The 21,178-nt window shown below is 55.3% G+C and overlaps 1 protein-coding gene and 1 pseudogene across 3 annotated transcripts; both read left to right on the plus strand.

The window, feature by feature from the left end:
- The first annotated feature begins 1,520 nt into the window (after window positions 1-1,520).
- Window positions 1,521-20,841, plus strand: FTCD (formimidoyltransferase cyclodeaminase). Of its 3 annotated transcripts, XM_043593381.1 has the most exons (15): window positions 1,523-1,774; window positions 2,246-2,355; window positions 2,531-2,714; window positions 3,537-3,665; window positions 5,994-6,082; window positions 6,201-6,380; window positions 7,586-7,723; window positions 7,979-8,110; window positions 13,480-13,541; window positions 13,995-14,124; window positions 14,218-14,379; window positions 17,981-18,024; window positions 18,228-18,366; window positions 19,576-19,671; window positions 20,646-20,841. In XM_043593381.1, the coding sequence occupies exons 3-15, from the start codon at window positions 2,699-2,701 to the stop codon at window positions 20,730-20,732; spliced, it is 1,404 nt and encodes a 467-aa protein (XP_043449316.1). In that variant the 5' UTR covers window positions 1,523-1,774; window positions 2,246-2,355; window positions 2,531-2,698; the 3' UTR covers window positions 20,733-20,841. The 3 variants fall into 3 exon arrangements, with proteins under 3 accessions (XP_043449317.1, XP_043449316.1, XP_043449315.1); XM_043593380.1 differs by lacking the exon at window positions 2,246-2,355 and having other exon boundaries at window positions 1,526-1,774; XM_043593382.1 differs by lacking the exons at window positions 2,246-2,355; window positions 18,228-18,366 and having other exon boundaries at window positions 1,521-1,774; window positions 20,646-20,755.
- LOC122491071 lies at window positions 3,673-4,368 on the plus strand (annotated as a pseudogene).
- Window positions 20,842-21,178: the final 337 nt, after the last annotated feature.

Raw genomic sequence — 21,178 nt, forward strand, 5'->3', positions numbered from 1 at the left:
CCTGAGGCCTTTCCTGGCCGTGTGGGTGCAGCCTTCTCCCTGGGTCCTCACATGCTTGTCCCGTTGCATGTCTGTGTCCTGATTTCCTCTTCAGGACAGCGGTCAGAGGGGATTAGGGTCATCCTATGACAGACATAATTTTAGCTTTATTACCTCTTTCAAGACCCTGTCTCCAAATACAGCTAATTCTGAGGTGCTGGGGAGTCGGGGCTTCTACCTATGATTTTGGGGGTGGGCACAATTCAGTCCACAACTGACGCCATCCTCCCCTTCCAGCCACGGACGCCGACCCCCAGCTGAGGGACTCTCTGACTTTGGGGGTCTCTGCAGGGCACACACAGGTCTGGCACCTGGGCTGTTGGAGGAGGGACTGGTGGTGGGCACTTCTGGAATGCAGGCTCTCTCTGGGTGAGCCTTGGCGTTAGGAGCCGGGTTCGGAGGAATGTTTCTATTGGGTCTTTGCTGTCTGCCGGGTGCTGCTGGGGCTCCCCTGTGACCGTGCTGGACCCGGGAGTGGAGCAGCCATCGTCTGCGTCCACATGGGGGAGTCGTGGCTGGAGATGGCCTGGCCCGCCCCCAGCCTCCGGGGTCTCTGGGCTCCCCTGGCTGCTCCAGGGCTGATGCTGGAGGGGTGGGGTCCCGAAGCCCACACAGCTGGGGATCCACAAGATCTGGGCATCTCCTCACCTGGGCCCTGTGGCTACCCTGCACTGCCATGGCTGTGTGGGTGCCTGTGCCCGGGAAGAAGGCAGATGGGGTATGGTCTGCCTTTGGGGGGTCCCTGCAGGGGGATTGAGAGTGCCCTGAGAGGCGGGGCAGAGGTGAACCTCAGGTTTGAGGTATTTGTACACTGCTGGAGTGGCCACGAGAGGTGGCTTTGCAGACTGGAAGTGCCCACCCCATTCAAGACGGCACCGACTCCAGCTGGGCCCTCTGGGTGCAGGGCCCTGGGCTGCTGGCCTGAGCGCATCACTTCTTTGTGGGGAGCCTCTGGCCTCGGGGGACAGCAGCCAGCGGCTGGGAGAGCCGGAACTTCATCGTGAGCACTTGCTCCCCAAGGGCATCCACACATGTGCACACACTCGACCTCTCCCTGCCCTTCTCCTGCCTGGCCAGGCTGAGCTGCCCTCCACCAAGAGCCTCGTCCACTGGTGGCGTCTCACACACGATCCCTCTCATCTGCTTGTTGCCTGAGGTTCACGAGTTGACATGAAGAAATCGGGGCTCAGTAGGTCACCTGGAGGGCCACATGGAGGGTCGCGTGGAGGGTCACGTGGAGGGCCATGTGGAGGGTCACGTGGAAGGTCACTTAGAGGATCAGATGGAGGGTCCCCTGGAGGGCCACGTGGAGGGTCGCGTGGAGGCTCACACGGAGGACCACACAGACAGTCTTCAGGAGCGCCGGGACAAGCTGGGATTGGAGCCTGGACTGGCCTGAGTCCACTGCCTGGAGAGGATTTACTCCCCACCCCTGCTGAGGTCCTGCTCTTGGCTGGGTATGGGGATCCCTCCCCTTCCATTGTCTGGCTCACAGGGGTCCTGCTCCCTTCCCAGCCGCTCTGCATTTGCACAGGGACCACAGCCTGTGGTTAATAAGCAGCCCGGCCCCCATGGGAGGGCCCTGCCAGGTGGATAAAGGCCCCGCCAGGCACTGCAGAGCACTGTCCCTCCTTCCCTCGGTCTGCCCTGTGAGAGGAGTACCGGAATCGAGGCCCAGACCATGTCCCAGCTGGTGGAATGTGTTCCCAACTTCTCCGAGGGGAACAAGCAGGAGGTGAGGTGCCGGGTGGGGGGGGCTAAGCAAGTGGCCCGGGGCAAGGAGAAAGGGGTGTGCTTGGTTCCCGAAACAGAACCACTTCTTGTCAGCCCCACAGGGATGGGTCCCATGAGCACTGGGACTGAGAAGTGGCTGACGGGTGAGGAGGAGACTGTGGGATGGGCAGTCAGGCAGGGGTCCTGGACCTGGGTCTGCATCACAGGGAAGTTGGAAGGTCTCCAAACCTTATCAGGTGGGCTCTGACATTATCCCCATGTCAGCCACGAGGAAACTGAGGCACAGAGAGTTGGTGCAGGCCACTGAGGGCCACGGAACAATTTAGGCCCTGAGCCCCTGCTCCCAACCACTGGGCTGTCCTGCTGCCTCAGAAGGTTCTGGGCCATTCATGGCCCTCCCCTAGTGCAAATGCTCCCACTAGGGGCTGCTTGGGGAAGCTAGGGCCCTGACCTCTGTGACCTTGGCCTATAGGTCACCTTCTGGGAGCCCCAGCAAGCCCTCCATCCGGATTCTGACTCCTGCCTCGGTTTCTCTTGGAGGGTGCCGCCTGTTGCCCCCTTCTTGGCAACCATAGCTCGGTGGTAGGCCTCTCTGGGCTTGTACTCTTTGAGGAATTCCCAAATGCTCGGCACCAGCTCCTTAGGCCCATGTTTGGGTGGTGGTTGGGGCGGCAGGAAAGGCATGCCCACCTCTGAAGCTCCTGTTCCCTCTTCCAAGTGGGGAAACCGAGGCACAGTGTCGGACTTTCATCCCCAGGTGATTGACGCCATCTCCCGAGCCGTGGCGCAGACCCCGGGCTGTGTGCTGCTAGATGTGGACGCGGGCCCCTCCACCAACCGCACCGTCTACACCTTTGTAGGGCAACCCAAGGACGTGGTGGAGGGGGCCCTCAATGCTGCGCGGGCTGCCTTCCAGCTCATCGACATGAGCCAGCACAAAGGTGAGGAGCCAGAGCACCAGGCTGTCTGTCCTCACCCACAGGGTTTGGCTCATGGCATAGGGGCCGAATGGCCTGTGAGCTTACCCTTGGGGGACCCCCGGGACACAGAATGTGTTGTGCCGGGCAAAGGTCCGTGGCACCCCCACCCATGTTTTGGGGGTTCCCTGTGTATGAGTGGCGGTGAGACTGTGGCATTCTGTTCAGGCCTAGGGGCCTTGGGGGGCAGGGAGGCAAAGACTCGGAAACCGGCCTGTCAACAGCCTGCAAAAGCAAACACATTTACTGTGGCAGGCAGGGTCAAAGGTTGGTGGACACAGGGAGCTGGTCAAAAGGGCAGGGTCTCTGGCCACTCACAGTGGGGGGAGGTGAGGTCCCACTTGAAGGGAATCCACAAGTGATCCCAACTGGTAAAGTTAGAAAGCTTATCTCAAAGCCAGGAGCTCCCTGAGGGGGGGTGGGGGAATGTGGCGGGTGAGGGGGCTCATCATCTTGGGGGGCTGCTGACCATAGCTTGTCTGACCCACAGTGGGGGTTCTGGTTTTGAAAAGGACGCTCTGCTAGCTGCCCAGGGCCGGGGGGTGGCGGGGAGGGCTGGGCGGCAAGACCAGCCAGGCAGGACTCTGAATGCTCAGCCTGGCAGCCCCGGGCAGTGACCTTTGTGGCTTTTAGGAGAGGGAGGGGTTTACACAAAGATGCTGCTTCCCCATGGGGCAGCGTGACCAGCTGGGTGTGTGGATGGAGGGCAGGTTGGGGGCAGAAAGTGCGGGGTCCAGGAGCCACCCACCCCTGGCCTCCCCTTCCTCAGCCCCCGTCTCTCTGCAGGGGAGCACCCTCGGATGGGAGCCCTGGACGTGTGCCCCTTCATCCCGGTGAGGGGCGTCACCATGGATGAGTGTGTGCTCTGTGCCCAGGCCTTTGGCCAGCGACTGGCAGAGGAACTGGGTGTGCCGGGTGAGTGCCCATGTCTGGGGTTCCCCCTGCTGGTCCCTCACTGCACTTCAGTACCCTCATGGTTCTCTGCTCTTAGCTCCTTAAAAATGCAGTTTAACACAAAAAAATCTGCAAACTGACCTACAGGGAAATGTCCTGCTTCTTCCATAACGAGATAAACACAAATAGAAACCATGACCAAGTGCACCCGGGGTCAGGGAGCCAGTGGCCCTCACGTGCTGCCCGGCAGCGGACACTGCTTAGCTGTTTGTGAAGTCCAGTCCGGGCTCGCTAACAGAATTGTCTCACTTTGGGGAACTCACCCAAGTCTTTGAGTGGCATGTCTGAGCTCACCAAGTAGATGCCATGAGCAAAGCTCCCCCCACCGGGCTGGAAAAATTTATGGACAAGAAATTATTATTGAAATTAAACGGTGGCAGACACTCCCAAGGAAACGGCGGGGGGTTGATCCCTTCATGAATCTTGTGATAGATGAATGTGTGGAGATGGCAACTAGTGGGCGACCGAACGACATTAGAATGGTGGTAATTCCAGGAAGTCGTGTCATCGTGTTAGGAGCCTTGGAACGAGCATAAACAGTGGGTGTGCTCAAGGGAAGAAACCAGTGGCTTCCACACACCCCCTCTCTATGGCACCTGTTCCTACAATGTAAAAATCAGACCGCGCATTTTCATATTGAACTTTTTTGTTAAACTTTTGTAGTTGAAAATGCTTTCTCAGGGCGCCTGGGTGGCGCAGTCGGTTAAGCGTCCGACTTCAGCCAGGTCACGATCTCGCGGTCCGTGAGTTCGAGCCCCGCGTCAGGCTCTGGGCTGATGGCTTGGAGCCTGCAGCCTGTTTCCGATTCTGTGTCTCCCTCTCTCTCTGCCTCTCCCCCGTTCATGCTCTGTCTCTCTCTGTCCCAAAAATAAATAAAAAACGTTGAAAAAATTAAAAAAAAATGCTTTCTCAGACATTCTGAACCTAGGAAATTGAACGTTAGGCTCTTATTCTAATTTTTTCTAATATGAACTATTTCTCGTCAAGAACGACTTGTTCCAAACCTTTTATGCATTGATATAGAAGAATCTGATTAAATGTGAAGCATGGCTGGGGCGCCTGGGTGGCTCAGTGGGTTGAGCATCCAACATCAGCTCAGGTCATGATCTCACAGTTCGTGGGTTCCAGCCTGGAGCCTGGTTCGGATTCTGGGTCTCCCTCTCTGTCTGTGCTCCTCACCTCCTTGTGCTCTCTCTGTGTCTCTCTCTCAAAAATAAATAAACATTAAAATTAAAAAATTGTGAAGCATGGCTAGGATGGCTTTTTTCCATCTTTTTAAAAGTTTATTTATGTATTTATTTTGAGAGAGAGAGAGAGAGAGAGAGAGAGAGAGAGAGAGAGGGAGACAGCAAGCAGGGGAGGGGCAGAGAGAGAGGAAGAGAGAATCCCAAGCAGGCTCCACGCTGTCAGTGCACAGCCTGATGCAGGGCTGAAACTCACAAACAGTGAGAGCATGACCTGAGCTGAAGTCAGACGCTCAACTGACTGAGCCACCCAAGAACCCCGGCTTTTTTCCTCCTTTTAATGTAAAGATGAAGAACATGCAAACCTGGGTGGATTTCTTCTGAAACATTAATTGTAATTTTCAAAACTCTTGTCGCTTTGATGTACTCTGACTTTTCCAGGTACACCTACATTCCAAGTATACTGCAGTTGAAGTAAAACACAGGAGGTAACGGATACAGTTATTCTGAATACAGGAATAGAAATAGAACTCTAGAGGAAAAACAAAACAAAACAAGAAATTAACCTAGAACAAGTGTAGATGAGTCGGAAACAGAGTGCAGGCCCAGCACAGGTCTGCAGACCGTGTCCAATGGGCAGATGGGCGTGGGAGCGCAGGGCCCCAAATCCAACCCCATGCAGATATGGGCCAGTGCGCTCCATGCTGTCACAGTTGTGGTGTGGATCTTGGGAGTTTGTGGTGACTTTTGTTTTCCTTTCCTTATGATTCTTACTTTGTGGTCATATTTATTATGGTACAATGAAAATACATTTTAGAAAGAAACATGAACATCCATCCCGCACATCTACTTCTCTTATAATCTCTGTGATGTTTTTTTTGGGGGGGACATCTGTGCAGTGGGGAGCAGCAGGGGAGGGGTCTTGGCCCAAACTGAGTGTCCGTCAGTGAGCACTCACACCCATCAGGCACAAAGAGAGGGGAACCGAGGGAGGTTGGTCTTCCGGGCTGAGGCTGGCAGGAGCGGCCCACCTCATTTCTCCTCTGGAAGTGGGGGTTCTGGGCTGCCCCTGGCTGGGAGCCTGACCAGCCAGTCTCCCTCACAGTGTACCTCTATGGGGAGGCGGCGCAGACAGCCGGTCGTCGGACCCTGCCAGCCATCCGGGCCGGGGAGTATGAGGCCCTCCCTGAGAAGGTGGGTGTCTCCTCTCCAGGGTGGGCAGGGATGATCCCCTCCTTCTTCCCCTTCCTCGACCCTGGCGGGGCGCCCCTCCCGTGGGGGACACCGCAGCCTAGGCAGAGTCTTCCCACAGCTCAAGCAGGCCGAGTGGGTGCCTGACTTCGGTCCCAGCTCCTTCGTCCCCAGCTGGGGAGCCACTGTCACAGGGGCACGGAAGTTCCTCATTGCGTTCAACATCAACCTGCTCAGCACCAAGGAGCAGGCCCACCGCATCGCCCTCAACCTCCGGGAGCAAGGGCGCGGGAAGGACAAGGTGAGCAGCCTGTTGTCCCCACAGAGGCCCAGCACCGTCCCCGGGGAATCCTGAGGGGCTCCTGGGAGAGAGCCAGGGTAGGGTGGTGCCGTGGCATGGACCTGCTGAGAGTCCAGCCTTGGTGTCCCCAACAAGTGGGACGGGGCAGGCGGAGGTTCCAGTGTTTGAAGTTGGGGAACACTTGCCTTAAAAGACATTTCCATGGAATCAGTCAGGGGTATAGCTATTGTTAAAATATTGCAGCATTTCTAGTAGGAGAAGAGACGCTTCTGAGCCCCAGGTGCCCCCACAGGCCTCTAGGTGTCCCAGGTACTCCCAGGTACCCCCACATGCCTTCAAGATCCATAGGTATTCCCAGGTCCTGCAGGTGCCCCAGCCACCCCCAGGTGCGCCAGGTAATTCCAGGTGTCCCCGCATACCTCCAGGTGTCCCAGGTGTCCTGACCCACAATGTCTGCCACAGCAACTGTCTCCTAGTTTGAGCTTTGATCTAGCAGAAAGTGTGAGTTGGACACACAGACACAGAGACCCTTGGTGAAGGAGGTGGAGGATGACATCCTGCTTGCTTGTCAGCCCCCAACCTCCAGAGACCTGGGTCCCGCCAGACAGCTGAGGCCCCAGGAGCCCAGCTTCCCAGCCTGTAGACGCAGTACGGAAGCACAACACACACAGCAAACCCCAAATCCTTCTTTCTGCTCCTGCTGAATTCAGAGGTCAAAGGTCCTTCTTAGGTGGACTGAGCCACCCCAAGAAGTGAGGAGCAGAGAGCCAGTCTCTGGGATGAAGGTGGGATGGCAGGAAGGGACTAAACACAGGAGTTAGGGGTTGGGTGGGGGTGACCCCAGGCAGGTCCCCAGCACGTGGTAGGGACCTCAAACACAGTTCTCACCACACGGTCCACACCACACAGTTCTCACCACACGGTCCACACCACACAGTCCACACCATACGGTCCTCCCCACACAGTCCTCACCGCAGAGTTCTCACCACACAGTTCTCACCACACAGTTCTCAGCACACAGTCTTCCCCACACAGTCCTCACCACAGTCCTCACACACAGTCCACACTACACAGTTTGTAAGCCATGGTATCAGTGGAGGGAGGGAGCCCTCCAAGCAGCAGGGAGTGCAGGTACAAGTGGCTTTCAGCGCAGGTTCCAGAGGAGGACAGGCAGGGCCTGTGCTGGGAAAGCCTTTTCTTTGTAGCCAGGACGCCTGAAAAAGGTTCAGGGCATTGGCTGGTACCTGGATGAGAAGAACCTGGCCCAAGTGTCCACAAACCTCCTGGACTTTGAGGTCACAGCACTGCATACGGTCTATGAGGAGACCTGCAGAGAGGCCCAGGTGAGCAGGACGCGTGTCCCCTGCTGGCCGTGGGGGCCCCTCTAGGTGAGTGGGTCAGGTGTCCTCCGCTGGCTGGGGTGAAGTCTCTCCAGGTGAGCAGAGCGGGCATCCCCTGCTGGCCACGAGAGCCCCTCCAGGTGAGCGGGGTGGGCGTCCCCTGGTGGCTGGGGTGACGTCCCTCCAGCTGAGCAGGGCAGGTCCCGGGACGTCTCGAGTCTGGCTCCTCTGAGCGTTGACCCTGCTGGACCTCTGCAGGAGCTGAGCCTTCCGGTGGTGGGCTCACAGCTGGTGGGCTTGGTGCCTCTGAAGGCCCTTCTGGATGCCGCTGCCTTCTACTGCAAGAAGGAGAATCTCTTCATCCTGGAGGAGGAGCACCGCATCAGGCTGGTGGGCCGCGCTCCCGAGCGAGGGGCTGGTGGGGGGATGGGAGCGAGCTTGATGCTCTCAGAGCAGGCCTGGGTGCTGGAAGCACCTGCACCCGGGCCTGGAGCCCTGTCTGCGAGGCAGGGCCCCGCTCCTCCTCTTCTGCTGTTTTAGTGTCTGGGCTTCGATGAGATCATGCTGTTATCATTTTGGGGGAAAGAAACTGCAGAAGTTTTCTTTGTGACCGAGAAGACATTCAGTCTTGTAAAAATTCCTCAGAGAGGATGCACATCACTTCCCCCCCGCCCCTTCTGGTGTCTGTCCTGGGGGCGCCTCGCTCTGGCGAAGGTGGGAGCCCTCACTTCCGCGTCAGCCCTGTGCCCACAGCACTCCGGGATGCACCCACGAACATCGCCAGGTTATTTAGAAGCTGGTGCCGTTGTCCCAAGTGATACCTTTACTTGAATTTCTCCACAATGAGCACATGAGTGCTCTGACACACTCTGAAAGTCTTTGTCTTTTCGTAGTTGAGTTTATCCCTTTGCATTTCCTGATTCAGCAAATATGTCTGGACTCTTGTCCCATTTTCAGGCATGTGGGAGTGTTGGATGTGGTTCCTTCCAGTTTGATGGAAGAGTCTATTTTTTAGGTATTCTGGTGATTACCTTTACAACTTAATATACTTCTGTTTTTGATTTATCGGTTTAAAAATGTTATCCAAATTTTCAAATATATAATTTGATTCGTCAGTGTCTATCACTACACTGACAGCCTGCTATGGAGGTGAGAAAATAAACTTAGCTTCTAGTCACATCTTTTCTTTCTTCTCTGTTTCCTGAATTTTTTGAGTTATAGTAGTTTTTAGTGGGATGTGGGAGTTCTTCTGGTGGTTAAACTTTTTTCAGTTTTTCTTTTCTTTTTTTAAAAAGTTTATTTATTTATTCTGAGAGAGAGGGAGAGAGAATCTCAAGCAGACTCCACGCTGTCAGCACAGGGTCTGACTTGAGACTTGAACTCACGAACTGTGAGATCATGACCTGAGCCGAAATGAAGAATCAGACGCTTAACTGAAGGAGCCACCCAGGCGCCCCTCAACTTTTGTAGTAAAGTACTCGTAACATACAGTTGGCATCTTAACCATCTTTAAGTATACAGTTGGTGATATTAAGTACATCATAATGTTATGCAGCCATCATAACCCAGGATGGGTTTTTTGTGTCTGCAAAAAACACCATTAGAGTTCTGATAAGGACTGCACTGATTCTGTGCATTGCTTTGGGGAGTGCGGGCATCTTAACAATAGGACGTGTTCCCATCTTTCCATTTATTTATGCTTTCCATTTATGGGGCTTTCCATTTATTTATGCTTTCCATTTATGGGGCTTTCCATTTATTTATGCTTTCTTTAATATCTTCTGGCAAAGTTTTGTCGTTTTTTTTGTACAAGTGCTTTACCTCCTTGGTTAAGTTAATTAATTCCTACTTATTTTATTCTTTTTGATGCTATTGTAAATGGAATTGTTTTTGCAATTTCTTTTTAAGATCACTCATTGTTAGTGTATAGAAATGCAACTGACTTTTCTTTGTTGACTTTGTACCCTGCTTCCTTGTTGAATTCATTTATTAGTTCTAGGTTGTTAAATTACTAAGTTTAAATAATATGCTTAATCCTTTCTCTCTTTATCAATGTTAGACAGTGTTTGTTGATGTTTGGTGAAGAAAGACAAGAATATTAGTGCACTTGTGCAACTGGTCATCTGTGCTCTAAATTGTTATGTTGCTATTTTTACATTGTCAAATCTATTAACATGTACCTTCTGTAACTGGTCCACATGTATTAAATAGCCACAGATATTTAACCTTCACTCTATTCATAGATGAGGTCATCTCTCTTCTTACTTATCTGTTTGTTGTTTGTTGCCTGGATCTCACAATCAAGGAGATTTCCCCCCGTCCCTGACCCCTCACAAGCAGATTTTGTAAACCAAGACTCATGGTGCTTTTCCTTGTGGGATCTGGCATGCTTGACAATGTCTTTCTGTGAATTTTTTCTTGCAAGACAGTTGGAAAGCCAAAATCCCAAGTCACTTGTTTTTCCTGAGAATATTGCAAACCTATCTTTACAATCTTCTGGAATTACATGTCCCGTGGGGAGGTCTCAGACTGCCTGGTTATCTCCCCGATCTCCAGGGACGTGTTTTTGTCCGTGATGCCTACAGAACGCCTTCTCTGTCCTCAAAGTTCAGTAAGCCATACACATCTTGGTCAATTATTCTACATCATTTTCTTCTCTGGATTAATGTTCCTTGTGATTTACAGATTCCATTCTTGCTTAGTTTTAGGAATATTTTCCTCTGTTATACTTTTGATCCTGTTATTTTGTTCTTTTACTTTCAGGATGCCAGTCACATTGCAGTGGCATATTTCTGTCTTTTCTTGACTTTATTTCTACTCCTTCCCCTTTGTGTTCACTGTGGTTTTCTCGAACCTAGCCTCTAAGGTACTGATACAGTTTATGGCCAGGTCTGTTACAAATTTTGTGTATTTTTATGTCGATATAATTCCCTGCTCACAGGAAAGATGTGGGAATGACACAAGGACAGGACCTCCCTTACATACTCCAACTTCACCAGTATTTCGCATCTGCCCTCTTTGCTTTATTATTCTCTCTCTGTATTCACACATAGTCGTGTTGTGTTTTTTTGGACCACCCGAGAGTAGGTTAAAGACTGTACTATTTTACCTAGAATGTTTTCAGGTTTCATTTCTTAAGAACAAGGACGTTCTCTGACACAACCTCAGTACAATGAGGAAAATCAGGAATTGAATGTTAATACAATTGTAGTATCTAGTCTGAAGACCATCATCGCACAACACCGATGTCCCCGTCATTCCTATTATAGTGCTTTCTGCTCCCACCCATGGAGCAATCCGATGACAGTCATTTGTTGCCTTTAATCCAGAACCGTTCCTTGTGCTCTTGCCCTTCATTGACCTTGACATACTTTGAAAGCACAGGATGCTGTTTCGTACCACGTCTCATGACTGCCGTGGCTGTATGCTGGCGGCGGGAGCAGTGCAGATGTGATGTGCTGTCCTCAGAGTGCCGGGTCAGGCGCCCATCATCTCCCTGTGGCCTGGGGTCCTGGGGTCAAGGTGCCGTTATCCGCTGCAATGTTTCCGTTTTTCCTTTTGTGGTGAGCGCGCTGTGGCACGTACTTTAAGGATATGTAAGTACCCTGTTCCTCTTAAAATTCCAGCCATAGGTTTTAGCAGCCAGTAATGGTTTTCTAATTTTACCCTTTTTCTGTAAGAAAATGCTTTCACCTCTCCCACATTTATTTATTCCTTATCAATGTGTTCGATGCTCTCCTGTATCTTTTAACACATTATTTTTTATTCTTTATCTGAAAGCTCTAATATCTGCAGTCTTTGAAGGTCTGATTTGCACATTGCCATATCAGCGGACTTTCTCACAGTGACTTGCTTTATGTGTTTTGTGATTTTTGATTACGAGTGCATGTTCTTTGCAACTTTATCTGTGGTAATTCTTGGACACCTGGGTTAAAGTCTGGATTTGCCTACATAAGTTCTCGGGGACATGATCACACAGGGCCCCCCAGATTCAGTCTTTTGCTTGGAGCTTTGGGACCCCACATGTAGAGAGTTCTTTGTGAACTGTCGCCCACATCCCCACCAGGGAGGCCTGTGGTTAGAATTCCCATGAAGGCATCTTCCTGCATCCCCAGAGGGAAGGCAGAGTGTGAAAAGTATCCCGATGACATCCTCAGTGGACGTCTCCCCAACCCCACTCATCCCTGGAGATGTCCCCTTTCAGGGGCCTCCAGGCTGACCCCCACTCCTCAGGACTTGATGCCTGCCTTGCTCATGAGCGGCCTCCAGAGGCTCTCAGATGTCCCTGGGGCACCCAGCTTCAGGGCCGGCAGGCCTGCCTGGTTCCCTTTCTGGTCATCTCTGGCCTTGAATGAGCTCCTTTACTTTCTGTCCAAAGCAGCCTCCACTCCGACAGCACAGAGCCCGATGCGGGGCTTGAACTCACAAGCTGAGAGATCATGACGTGAGCCGAAGTTGGACGCTCAGCCAACTGACCCTTCCAGATGCCCCTCGAGTCCCTCTTACCCATTTCCATGTCCTTGGGGAGACCTCCCCCCCGCCCCTTGCTAGCTGGTTTCTCTCAAGCATTTCTCACTTTCTAGTTTTGTGGAAAGTTTTGCCAAAGGACACAGGAGTGCTGATGCATAGGGGCACTTGTACCCCAATGTTTATAGCAGCACTCTCAACAATAGCCAAATTATGGAAAGAGCCTAAATGTCCATCAACTGACAAATGCATAAAGAAGTTGTGGTTTATATACACAATGGAATACTACGTGGCAATGAGAAAGAAAGGAATATGGCCTTTTGTAGCAACGTGGATGGAACTGGAGAGTGTGATGCTAAGTGAAATAAGTCATACAGAGAAAGACAGATACCGTATGTTTTCACTCTTATGTGGATCCTGAGAAACTTAACAGAAGTCCATGGGGGAGGGGAAGGAAAAAAAAAGGTTAGAGAGGGAGGGAGCCAAAACATAAGAGACCCTTAAAAACTGAGAACAAACTGAGGGTTGATGGGGGGTGGGAGGGAGGGGAGGGTGGGTGATGGGTACTGAGGAGGGCATCTGTTGAGATGAGCACTGGGTGTTGTATGGAAACCAATTTGACAATAAATTTCATATTAAAAAAAAAGATAAAAAACAAAGAAAGTTTTGTAGAAAGTGTCAGCCTCATTGGCTCAAGAACGCACCGGGATGTGCCACTGGCATATACACCATAAAGTCTTTTGAATATTTTTTGGTGAAAAGAATTCTGATCTTAAATGGAGATTATTCCAATTTTATTTTGAATTCAGGTAAAATCTATTTTTCCTCACAAAACAAGTCTTATGTGTAGGTGAGTCAGGAAGCTCCTGGGCTTTAAAAGTTGTGAGGACACCGTGTGTGACACCCAAAGAACTAAAATCTTTCCCAAAGGGACAGTTTTGTTGGCCCCTTTCAGTGATGGGCTCACGTGTGGCGTTTTCTGTGGGACGCATGTGGCTTAGAATGAGGGGCTTCCTCTCTCTGAGCCTCAGTTTCCCTGTGGGATAAGAAGTGTGGGCGGGTGTGTCAGGGGGTCTGTGGGCCCTGCTCTGGGCTGGGGGCTCTCCCAGGAGCCCGTGGTAAGCAAGCTCCTGGCACGCGGGCATGCAGCCAGCTCTGCCTGCCCCCCCCCCCCACCAGAGGCAGATGGGAGCAAGGATGCCATCGCAGACTCAGGTGGGACCCCATTATTCAGTAGCCTGCCTCATGTGTGGGGGGCTGAGGTGGGTCCTCATCACCAGCCCTTTTTCCAGGTGGTGAACCGGCTGGGCCTGGACTCTCTATCCCCTTTCAACCCCAAGGAGAGGATCATCGAGTGAGCACAGCCCTCACCCCCGCAGACACCTGCCTCAGTCCTTCCAGAGCCTTCCAGTTGGCCACTCATCCATCGGCAAATGCCAGGGTGCCCGTGCCAGCCATGAGGCCGGAGGCTGGTTGAGGGGACACAGTGAGGTCCCAGCAGGGTCCCACTGTGTCCTCACGAGGGCTTCTGCGTGGGCATGGCCACTCTGCAAACTGGGACTGTGTCCCGTCCCCTGTGTTGGTGAGGGGGTGCGTGGGAGGGGCCTGGGGTCAAGGATCAGGGTCTGAGCCAGCCCTGCCCTCACAGCCTGGCAGTAGTGACCCTGGATCCTGTCTTCCATTCCCCTGTCCCCGAAAGCCCCATCCCCCATCCCTGGCCCTGCGTGACGGAGGACACATCCCCTGTCCCTGCCCCTAGCTCTTCCCTCCCCTCTCTGAGCTTTGCTGAGCCGACCCTTCCCCACAGGTACCTGGTCCCCAACAGTGGGCCTGAGCAGAGCCTGGTGAGCAAGTCTCTGTGTGCCTTCGTCCGTGAGGTGGGCGCCCGCTCGGCGGCCCCGGGGGGTGGCTCGGTGGCAGCGGCCAGTGCAGCCATGGTGAGTGCGAGGCAAGGGGCGAGGGACGAGGACAGGGCCCGGGGCGCCTGGCCTGGGGTCCCGAGTCTCACGCGTGGCTCATGCCTCGCCTAGGGTGCCGCGCTGGCCTCCATGGCCGGCCTGATGACCTATGGGCGGCGCCAGTTTGAACACCTGGATGCCACCATGCGGCGCCTGATCCCACCCTTCCACGCGGCCTCTGCTGAGCTGACCGCGCTAGTGGACGCGGACGCCCGGGCCTTCCAGGCCTACCTGGTGAGTGCTCAGAGAGGGGGTCAGCTCATGATGGGGGGCGCGCTGGGGAGAGAAAGCTCCTGCGGGGTCACAGAGAACTTGCAGGAGGGGGAGGGGCTGTTGCAGGCTCGGGTGTCCGGGCACCAGGGGAGGTTGGAGCCCCCGCCTTGAGCGTGAAAGGCTGCTTCAGGGGCTCTGAGAGTTTGGCGCAGGCGTGACCCCACGCTCACATCCATGGCGGCGGCAGGGTGGGGTGGGAAGTTCAGTTCAGGCTCAGCACCTGCCCCCCAGCTGCCCGTGAGTCCTACAGTCGGGTTGGCACCCAGACCCGCAGACGCTGCAGGAAGGCGTCAAACAGGGAGGGTGGGCAGTGAAAATCCTAGAAGAGCCGGTGACCGATGGTCCGAGAGAGACTGGAGAAGACATTTCAGCCACAAGGTAGAGAGAGGACCACAGGGAGAGCTGGCGGGTCAGATCAGAACCCGCTCGCTCACGGGCAAGAGGCAGCTGGTGTGCCGGGTGGTGGGCGACAGAGAGGGGGCTCAGAACCCAGGGCAGAGGACGGAGGAGTCCAGGACCAAAGCCTGGCCATGCGTCTGTGTCTGAGAGCAGTTCCTGGTGGAGAGGCATGAGCTCGCAGCTGCCAGCCGCCCCAGAGCCACCTCGCGGGCAGAGCTGGGGTGAAGGGCAGTCTGGGGAGCAGGCGGGCCCGCACTCTGATGACCGCTGGTGACCTCCAGGGCACGCCGTGCACCCCCAGAGTGAAGGCTGTATGCAGACAGGGAAGAATCAGAGTCTCATCTAAATGAGTCACCATCTGGAACTCAAGTTCATGTCCTCTGGGAGGGAGGTGTAGAGACAGACCTCCTTTTCCCATTTGTGTTTTTATGTTTAAATTTCATTGGTTTGCTTTTGAAAGGAGGTAAAAGCTTCAGGGGGTTCAGAATTCACAAGGGCAGGAGAGTAGCAGATGAGAAGACCCGATGCCCTGCCTCCCCCTGCCCACACGCCCTGAACAGGTGCAAGTTCTAGGGCATGTGTCCTGGGATGGTTATCTATATTCTCGTAGATGCAGCTTTTTTTTTCTCTCCTTTCTTACACAAATGGCGTCACACGTGTTCTTAGTTCGCCTCTTGCATTTCTAACTGGGTGTTCTGTCAGATCTTTCTATACTGGCGCATAGAGGCCACACCCCTCGCTGCCAGCACAGATCTTCCCCAACTTACCAGGGGGTCACATCCAAAAGCCCATCATAGATTGGAAACAGCGTAAGGCGAAAACGCATTTGCTGCACGTAACTTACGCACATCACACTTAGCTGGTCTGCCTTACACGTGCTCAGAACACTTCCGTTGGCCTGCGGACGGGCACAGCCGCCTGGCCCACAGCTTGTTTTACAAGGAGGGTGGACGTCTCGAGTAGTTGACCGAATACCATACCGAAGTGACAGGCAGACCGTGTGGGCCCAGAACGGTCGTCGGTGTGCGGGGACCGCGTGGCCGCCCAGCCCCGGGGTGACACGGCGTGGGGAAACTCCAGGCACCGTGTTTACTGAACGCACATCCTTTGGCACCGCTTACGGTCGAAAATCCTAAGCCGAACCCTTGTCAGTTGGGGACTGTCTGTATCCTGCAGACGTCTGGGTCACAGCACGGTTGGCCAGCCCCACTGGGGGATTTAGGCCCTTTAGTCGGCACCCGGGCGGTTGCTGTGGACGCCTCTGGCGTCCGTCACTGGGGGCGGTGGGCAGCCTGTGGGAATGATTCGCAGAAGGACTTGCTGCCCAAGGTGGGTGCGCTTCTTTGAAGGACGCTGCCAAGTGGCCCTTGCGGGGCTGCACGGATGGGGCTCTGCCCGAGGGGTCTGAGGGCTCCTCCCCGGGACCCCTGCCGTCGGACTTGTAGTCACCCCGTGGTTTGTCTCCTGGAGCGGCCCTGGCGTGTGCTGCCCAATGTGTGTGGCAAGGAGCGTTTCTTGTCTTCCTCACGGCGGTGTCGTGTCCCTTCTGGAGAGGAAAGGCACTTTCCCGCTGGCTAGGACCTTCTCGCACACGTGGGGCTCGCTCTGTGGTTTGCCGCTGGCCGTTTGCTTCTGGCGGTGCTCGTGCTGCTTCCTGCCCGGGAGCTTGGTGGGCTGCGTGGGTTTTCGTCCCTGAGCTTGGAGTGTGCCGTTTGTTCTTTCCTGTCACGGTTCACAGGGCCTCCTGGCCGTGCTTGCTGGGCTTCTTCCTGGTTCTTCCCAGACTCCTGTGCTCTGAGAGGCGGTTAGGGAGAAGCATCAGTTTAAATATAGATACAAACATTTAGGGCTAACCACCAGCGATTAGAAATAAGGCGAATGAATAGAAAACAACGGGAGGGAGGTAGAAAAATGAAAATCGAATCAGAAGGCAGGGAAGAAAAGAAAGATAATCAGCAAGGGTGTGTGATTTAGAGAGCGCACCGTCGGAAGTCACACAAGCAAGAGCGGGAGCAGTGTGCCACGCTCCCTGGAAGCAGGTAGAGTTCTGGGAAAAAAAAGGGACATTCTTGTCTTGTGCCAAATGCGCAAGTAATTTTCAGGTGGGGTTAAACAAAGTTCACAGTAAGCCTAACTCCAAGTGGGTGGCATCCTCGCCTGGACACAGATGTGACCGCGTGAAGGACAGGCTTCACTGACATCAGCCCCGATTGGCCCAGTGGAGACTCAGAGCACCCAGCCTGGCGGCCTCACGGTGACAGCCGGGGTCAGTGCCCCACGTGTGTGAGGACTGCTGTGGAGACTGGGGGGAGGCAGCCCCGGGAGACTCAGGAGACGCTGGGGCAGTGACTCCGTGGGTTCTGGGCGGGGCCAGGGCTCACTTGCCATCAGGCCTGCTGACACAAGCGTCCGCCGACTTTTGGGTGGAGATTTATCCAAATCTTCAACAGGCACATTCCCCACCTGGCAAGGCCCTCAAGCCCTGGGCCCTTGCAGTGGGCAGGGTGGGATTTCGGTGTGTGAGGGAGAGGCCTGGGCAGACGGGGGTGCACAGATGGGGGGCTGACGTAGTCACCGGCATAGGGTGAGCGTGGCCAGTCCCGGAGGAGGGCCCGAGCCAGTACTGGTGGGGGACACACCCGTGAGGTCTAGACTCGAGTGGTACAGTTGCCTGTGTTTTTTTTTTTTTAATTTATTTTTAATTTTTTAATGTTTATTTATTTTTGAGAGACAGAGACAGAGCACCAGCAGGGGAGGGGCAGAGAGAAAGGGAGACACAGAATCCGAAGCAGGCTCCAGGCTCTGACCTGTCAGCACAGAGCCCGATGCAGGACTTGAACCCAAGAACCACGAGATCATGACCTGAGCTGAAGTTGGACACTTAACCTACTGAACCCCCCAGGTGCTCCCAGTTGCCTGTGTTAACGCACAAGCAGTGACTGGAATCCATGCTGTGTGAGGAGACACCTGGTCCCTGAGGGTGTCCCCAATCCCTGAGTGCCTGGAACCTGGCAGAAGTGCTCCCAGTGTATCCATGCCTGCAGAAATGCCAGCCCTGGGGGTGCTGGTGTGGACACTGCCTCTTGACCTGCCCAGACTCTCCGTGTGGCCCCAGGCTACGGCCACTGCTCACCCCACTCGCTTGTGTGTTCTGTTCTGGCAGGAGGCAACGAAGCTGCCCAAGGACACACCTGAGGACAGGGACAGGTGAGTCGTGGGGCAGTGTCGCCCCGGGCCATGAACACCCAGGTGCCTTGATCTCGGAGACATTTCATCCACCCGCTGGGGCTGTGTTGTGATTGGGGAATGACTTCCCTGTTGGCCCCACCCTGGTTCTGTGTGCTGGCGGGGCCCTGTGGGTGGGGTCCGGGCGGCCCCTGGGCTCTCACCATGGACCCCCTTGGTTTTAGGCGTGCGGCTGCCCTGCAGGAGGGGCTGAGGCAGGCGGTGGCCGTGCCCCTGGCGCTAGCAGAGAAGGTGGCCTCGCTATGGCCCGCGCTGCAGGAGTTGGCACAGTGTGGAAACCTGGCCTGCCGGTCCGACCTGCAGGTGCTTGGGACTCAGCCTCCCATTGTAGGGGAGCAGCGGGGAGGGTCGTTGGGTACTTACTGATCCAGGCCCCGGGAAGGAGCACTTCCCATGGGGTCCTGGCTGGTCTTAGCCCGCAGAGCACGTTGGTTCGTCCTGTTTTAAAAGTGGGAAGTAAGGATTTTATTTAAGCCTGCATGGCAGAGGGGCTGAAAGTCTAATGTATCTCCAGAGTCCACCCCTGACCATAGCCCACAGACTGTCCCGGGGACCCCATCTCCTACCCTGCCTCATCCTCTCCCCTTCCCTCCTTCTCACGGCTGCTATTCTGGAAAATGCCTAAGCCCCCTCGCAGATGTGCACAGGTCACCCTGTGCCCTGCCGGTGCGTGGAAGGCTCAGGGTGTGGGAGCATCAGAATGGGCTCTGTGATTTCCACAGTCTGTCCTGAGCTCCAGTGTGTGGGGTCTCTACAAGAGAGACACCTGTTTTCGGTGGTCCTGGGGCCTTGGAGAAGCCTCCCTTCCTCCCCTGGGGGGCAGCCATATGCCATCTGGGCACAAGTGGCTTGGCGGTTCTGGGTTCTGGATTCATCCCCAGGCTGTGCTCTGACCTGCTCTCCCCTGGTCGCTGGCAGGTGGGAAGCAGGGATGGGACTCAGGAGCGCCGGCCATAGTCAGAGCCTGAAGCTGGCAGGCCAGCAGGCCACGCCTTGCTCAGACCCGAGGGGGCCTCTTTTTCTTTCTTTTTAGAAAAATTTTTTAAATCTTTATTTATTTTCAGAGAGAGACAGAGTGTGAGCAGGGGAGGAGCTGAGGGGAGGGAGACGCAGAATCAGAAGCGAGCTCCAGGCCCCGAGCTGTCAGCACAGAGCCCGATGCAGGGCTCGAACTCACGAACCGTGAGATCGTGACCTGAGCCGAAGTCGGATGCTTAACCGGCTGAGCCACCCAGGCGCCGAGGGGACCTCATTTTCTCCGCTCCGGCTGTGGTTGTCATCTGTTTCTGGAGGGGCCAGGCCAGAGCCCCCCCTGCTGTGCGTGGAGCCCCATAGCCTCCTCAGACAGGCCAACCCTGTGTCTCATGGGGACCCCCGGGGTGCTCAGTTTGCCATCTTTACTGATGGGGCATGAGAGCCCCCAGTCGTGGCCCCGTGTAGCAGAGTGGGTAGAGCGGGCCTGCCATCTGCGGGGTCACGGACCGCCAGCCCCATGCCTGGTGCCTGTTGCAGGTGGCGGCCAAAGCCCTGGAGACAGGCGTGTTTGGGGCATATTTCAACGTGCTCATCAACCTGAAGGATGTCACCGACAGCGCGTTTAAGGAGCAGGTGAGCGGGAGGGCATGGGGGCTGGGCCCCGTGGCGGGACCTGGAGGTTGCCCTCAGGGCTGTGGTTCCAAGATGCGGGCCTGGGGGAAGTGTCCACCTGTGGAGATGATCCTCTGGCCTCCTGTGGTGGCCGTTGTCCTCTCTGGGGTTTCTGTGGTGGCAGGTGGCCAGGCCTCATCAGCTGGGGGGGGGGGGCTGGGGGGCTGCTCAGTGGGAGCCCCCATGCCCTCTATGGGGCCATCCTGAGCTGCCTTCTACACTCACCTGCCTGGTGGGGCCGCCAAGGCTGGGGTCCCCACGGTCGGCACCATAGCACTGGCGCACGTGATCTCAAAGAACGGTCACCAACCTACGATGCGATCTTAGCTTCAGCCTCTGTGAAAATTTCATTGTGATCGCTGTTGAGGTCAATTTGAGGAATATACTGTCCACCATTTTAAAGTGTGCAACTCAGCGCATTCTGCACATGTGTGACCACCGCCTCTATCAAGTTCCAGAACATTCTCATCACTCCAAAGGGAGGCCCCTCCCCCATTGTAAGACCCCTTTTCCTCAGCCCATAGCCCCTGACACCACTCGTCTGTCTCTGTGATTTTGCAATAATCTTTAAAAAGTGACCTTCCAGCTCGGGACGAAGGCCTTTTCAGGGGCTGAGCTTGGCCTCTGAGGGAAGTCGCTGTCCACCACGTGCCCACGTGGCTGTGGACTGAAGGATGGGCGTGGGGACACAGCCTTACCCTCTGCAGTGGTGGCTAAAGTGGGAAAAACAGGAGGGTGGGGGGCCTGGGCCCGACAGTCCTTACATCTCAAGAGAGACATGAGAGGAATTGGGGTTCCCCAGGTGGGGGGCTCGGGACCACCCCAGAGAGGACGGACCAGGGAGCATGGCCAGAGGGCGCAGAGAGGTGGCAGGGACTCTGGGCCGGCGGGGACGGGCTGCGGGTGCAGGGTGACACCTGGCCTTTGTCTGGCAGACCCGCCAGCACATCTCCAGCCTTCTGCAGGAAGCCAAGACCCAGGCAGCGCTGGTGCTGGACCGCTTGGAGGCCCGGCAGGAGTGAGGACGCTGGAGACCTCGTGGGCTCTGCACCCCTCAGTGCCCCTCCCCCTTCCCAGAAGGGTCCAGCCTCGCCCGACAGCACAGGACAGCCTCCAGTCACCACCCCTGTGGGGCCCGGGGTGGGCTGGGTGGGGCCAGGGCTCTGTTTGGGGTGGCAGAACCACTTCCCGCCATCTCTTGTGGCTTCTAGTAAAGTCACGGCATACCAATAGTGTAGTGTGTTTGGGGATGGAAGTGTGTTTGGGGGAAGAAGGGAAAGGTCGAGCTACGTGGGCGGGGATGGGGGGCTCATGATGAGTGCGCATGGGGGCAGGTGGTCAGAGGAAGTGTGGGCACAGCATGAGATGACACACTGGTTCCAGGATTCCATGGATGGGTGTGAGATGCCACTGGGGCCTGAGCCACAGGTCTCTGGGAGCACCCGGGGCTCACTGAAGGGTGCCTGGG

This window comes from Prionailurus bengalensis, chromosome C2 (assembly GCF_016509475.1).
Source record: "Prionailurus bengalensis isolate Pbe53 chromosome C2, Fcat_Pben_1.1_paternal_pri, whole genome shotgun sequence".
Lineage (NCBI taxonomy): Eukaryota > Metazoa > Chordata > Mammalia > Carnivora > Felidae > Prionailurus > Prionailurus bengalensis.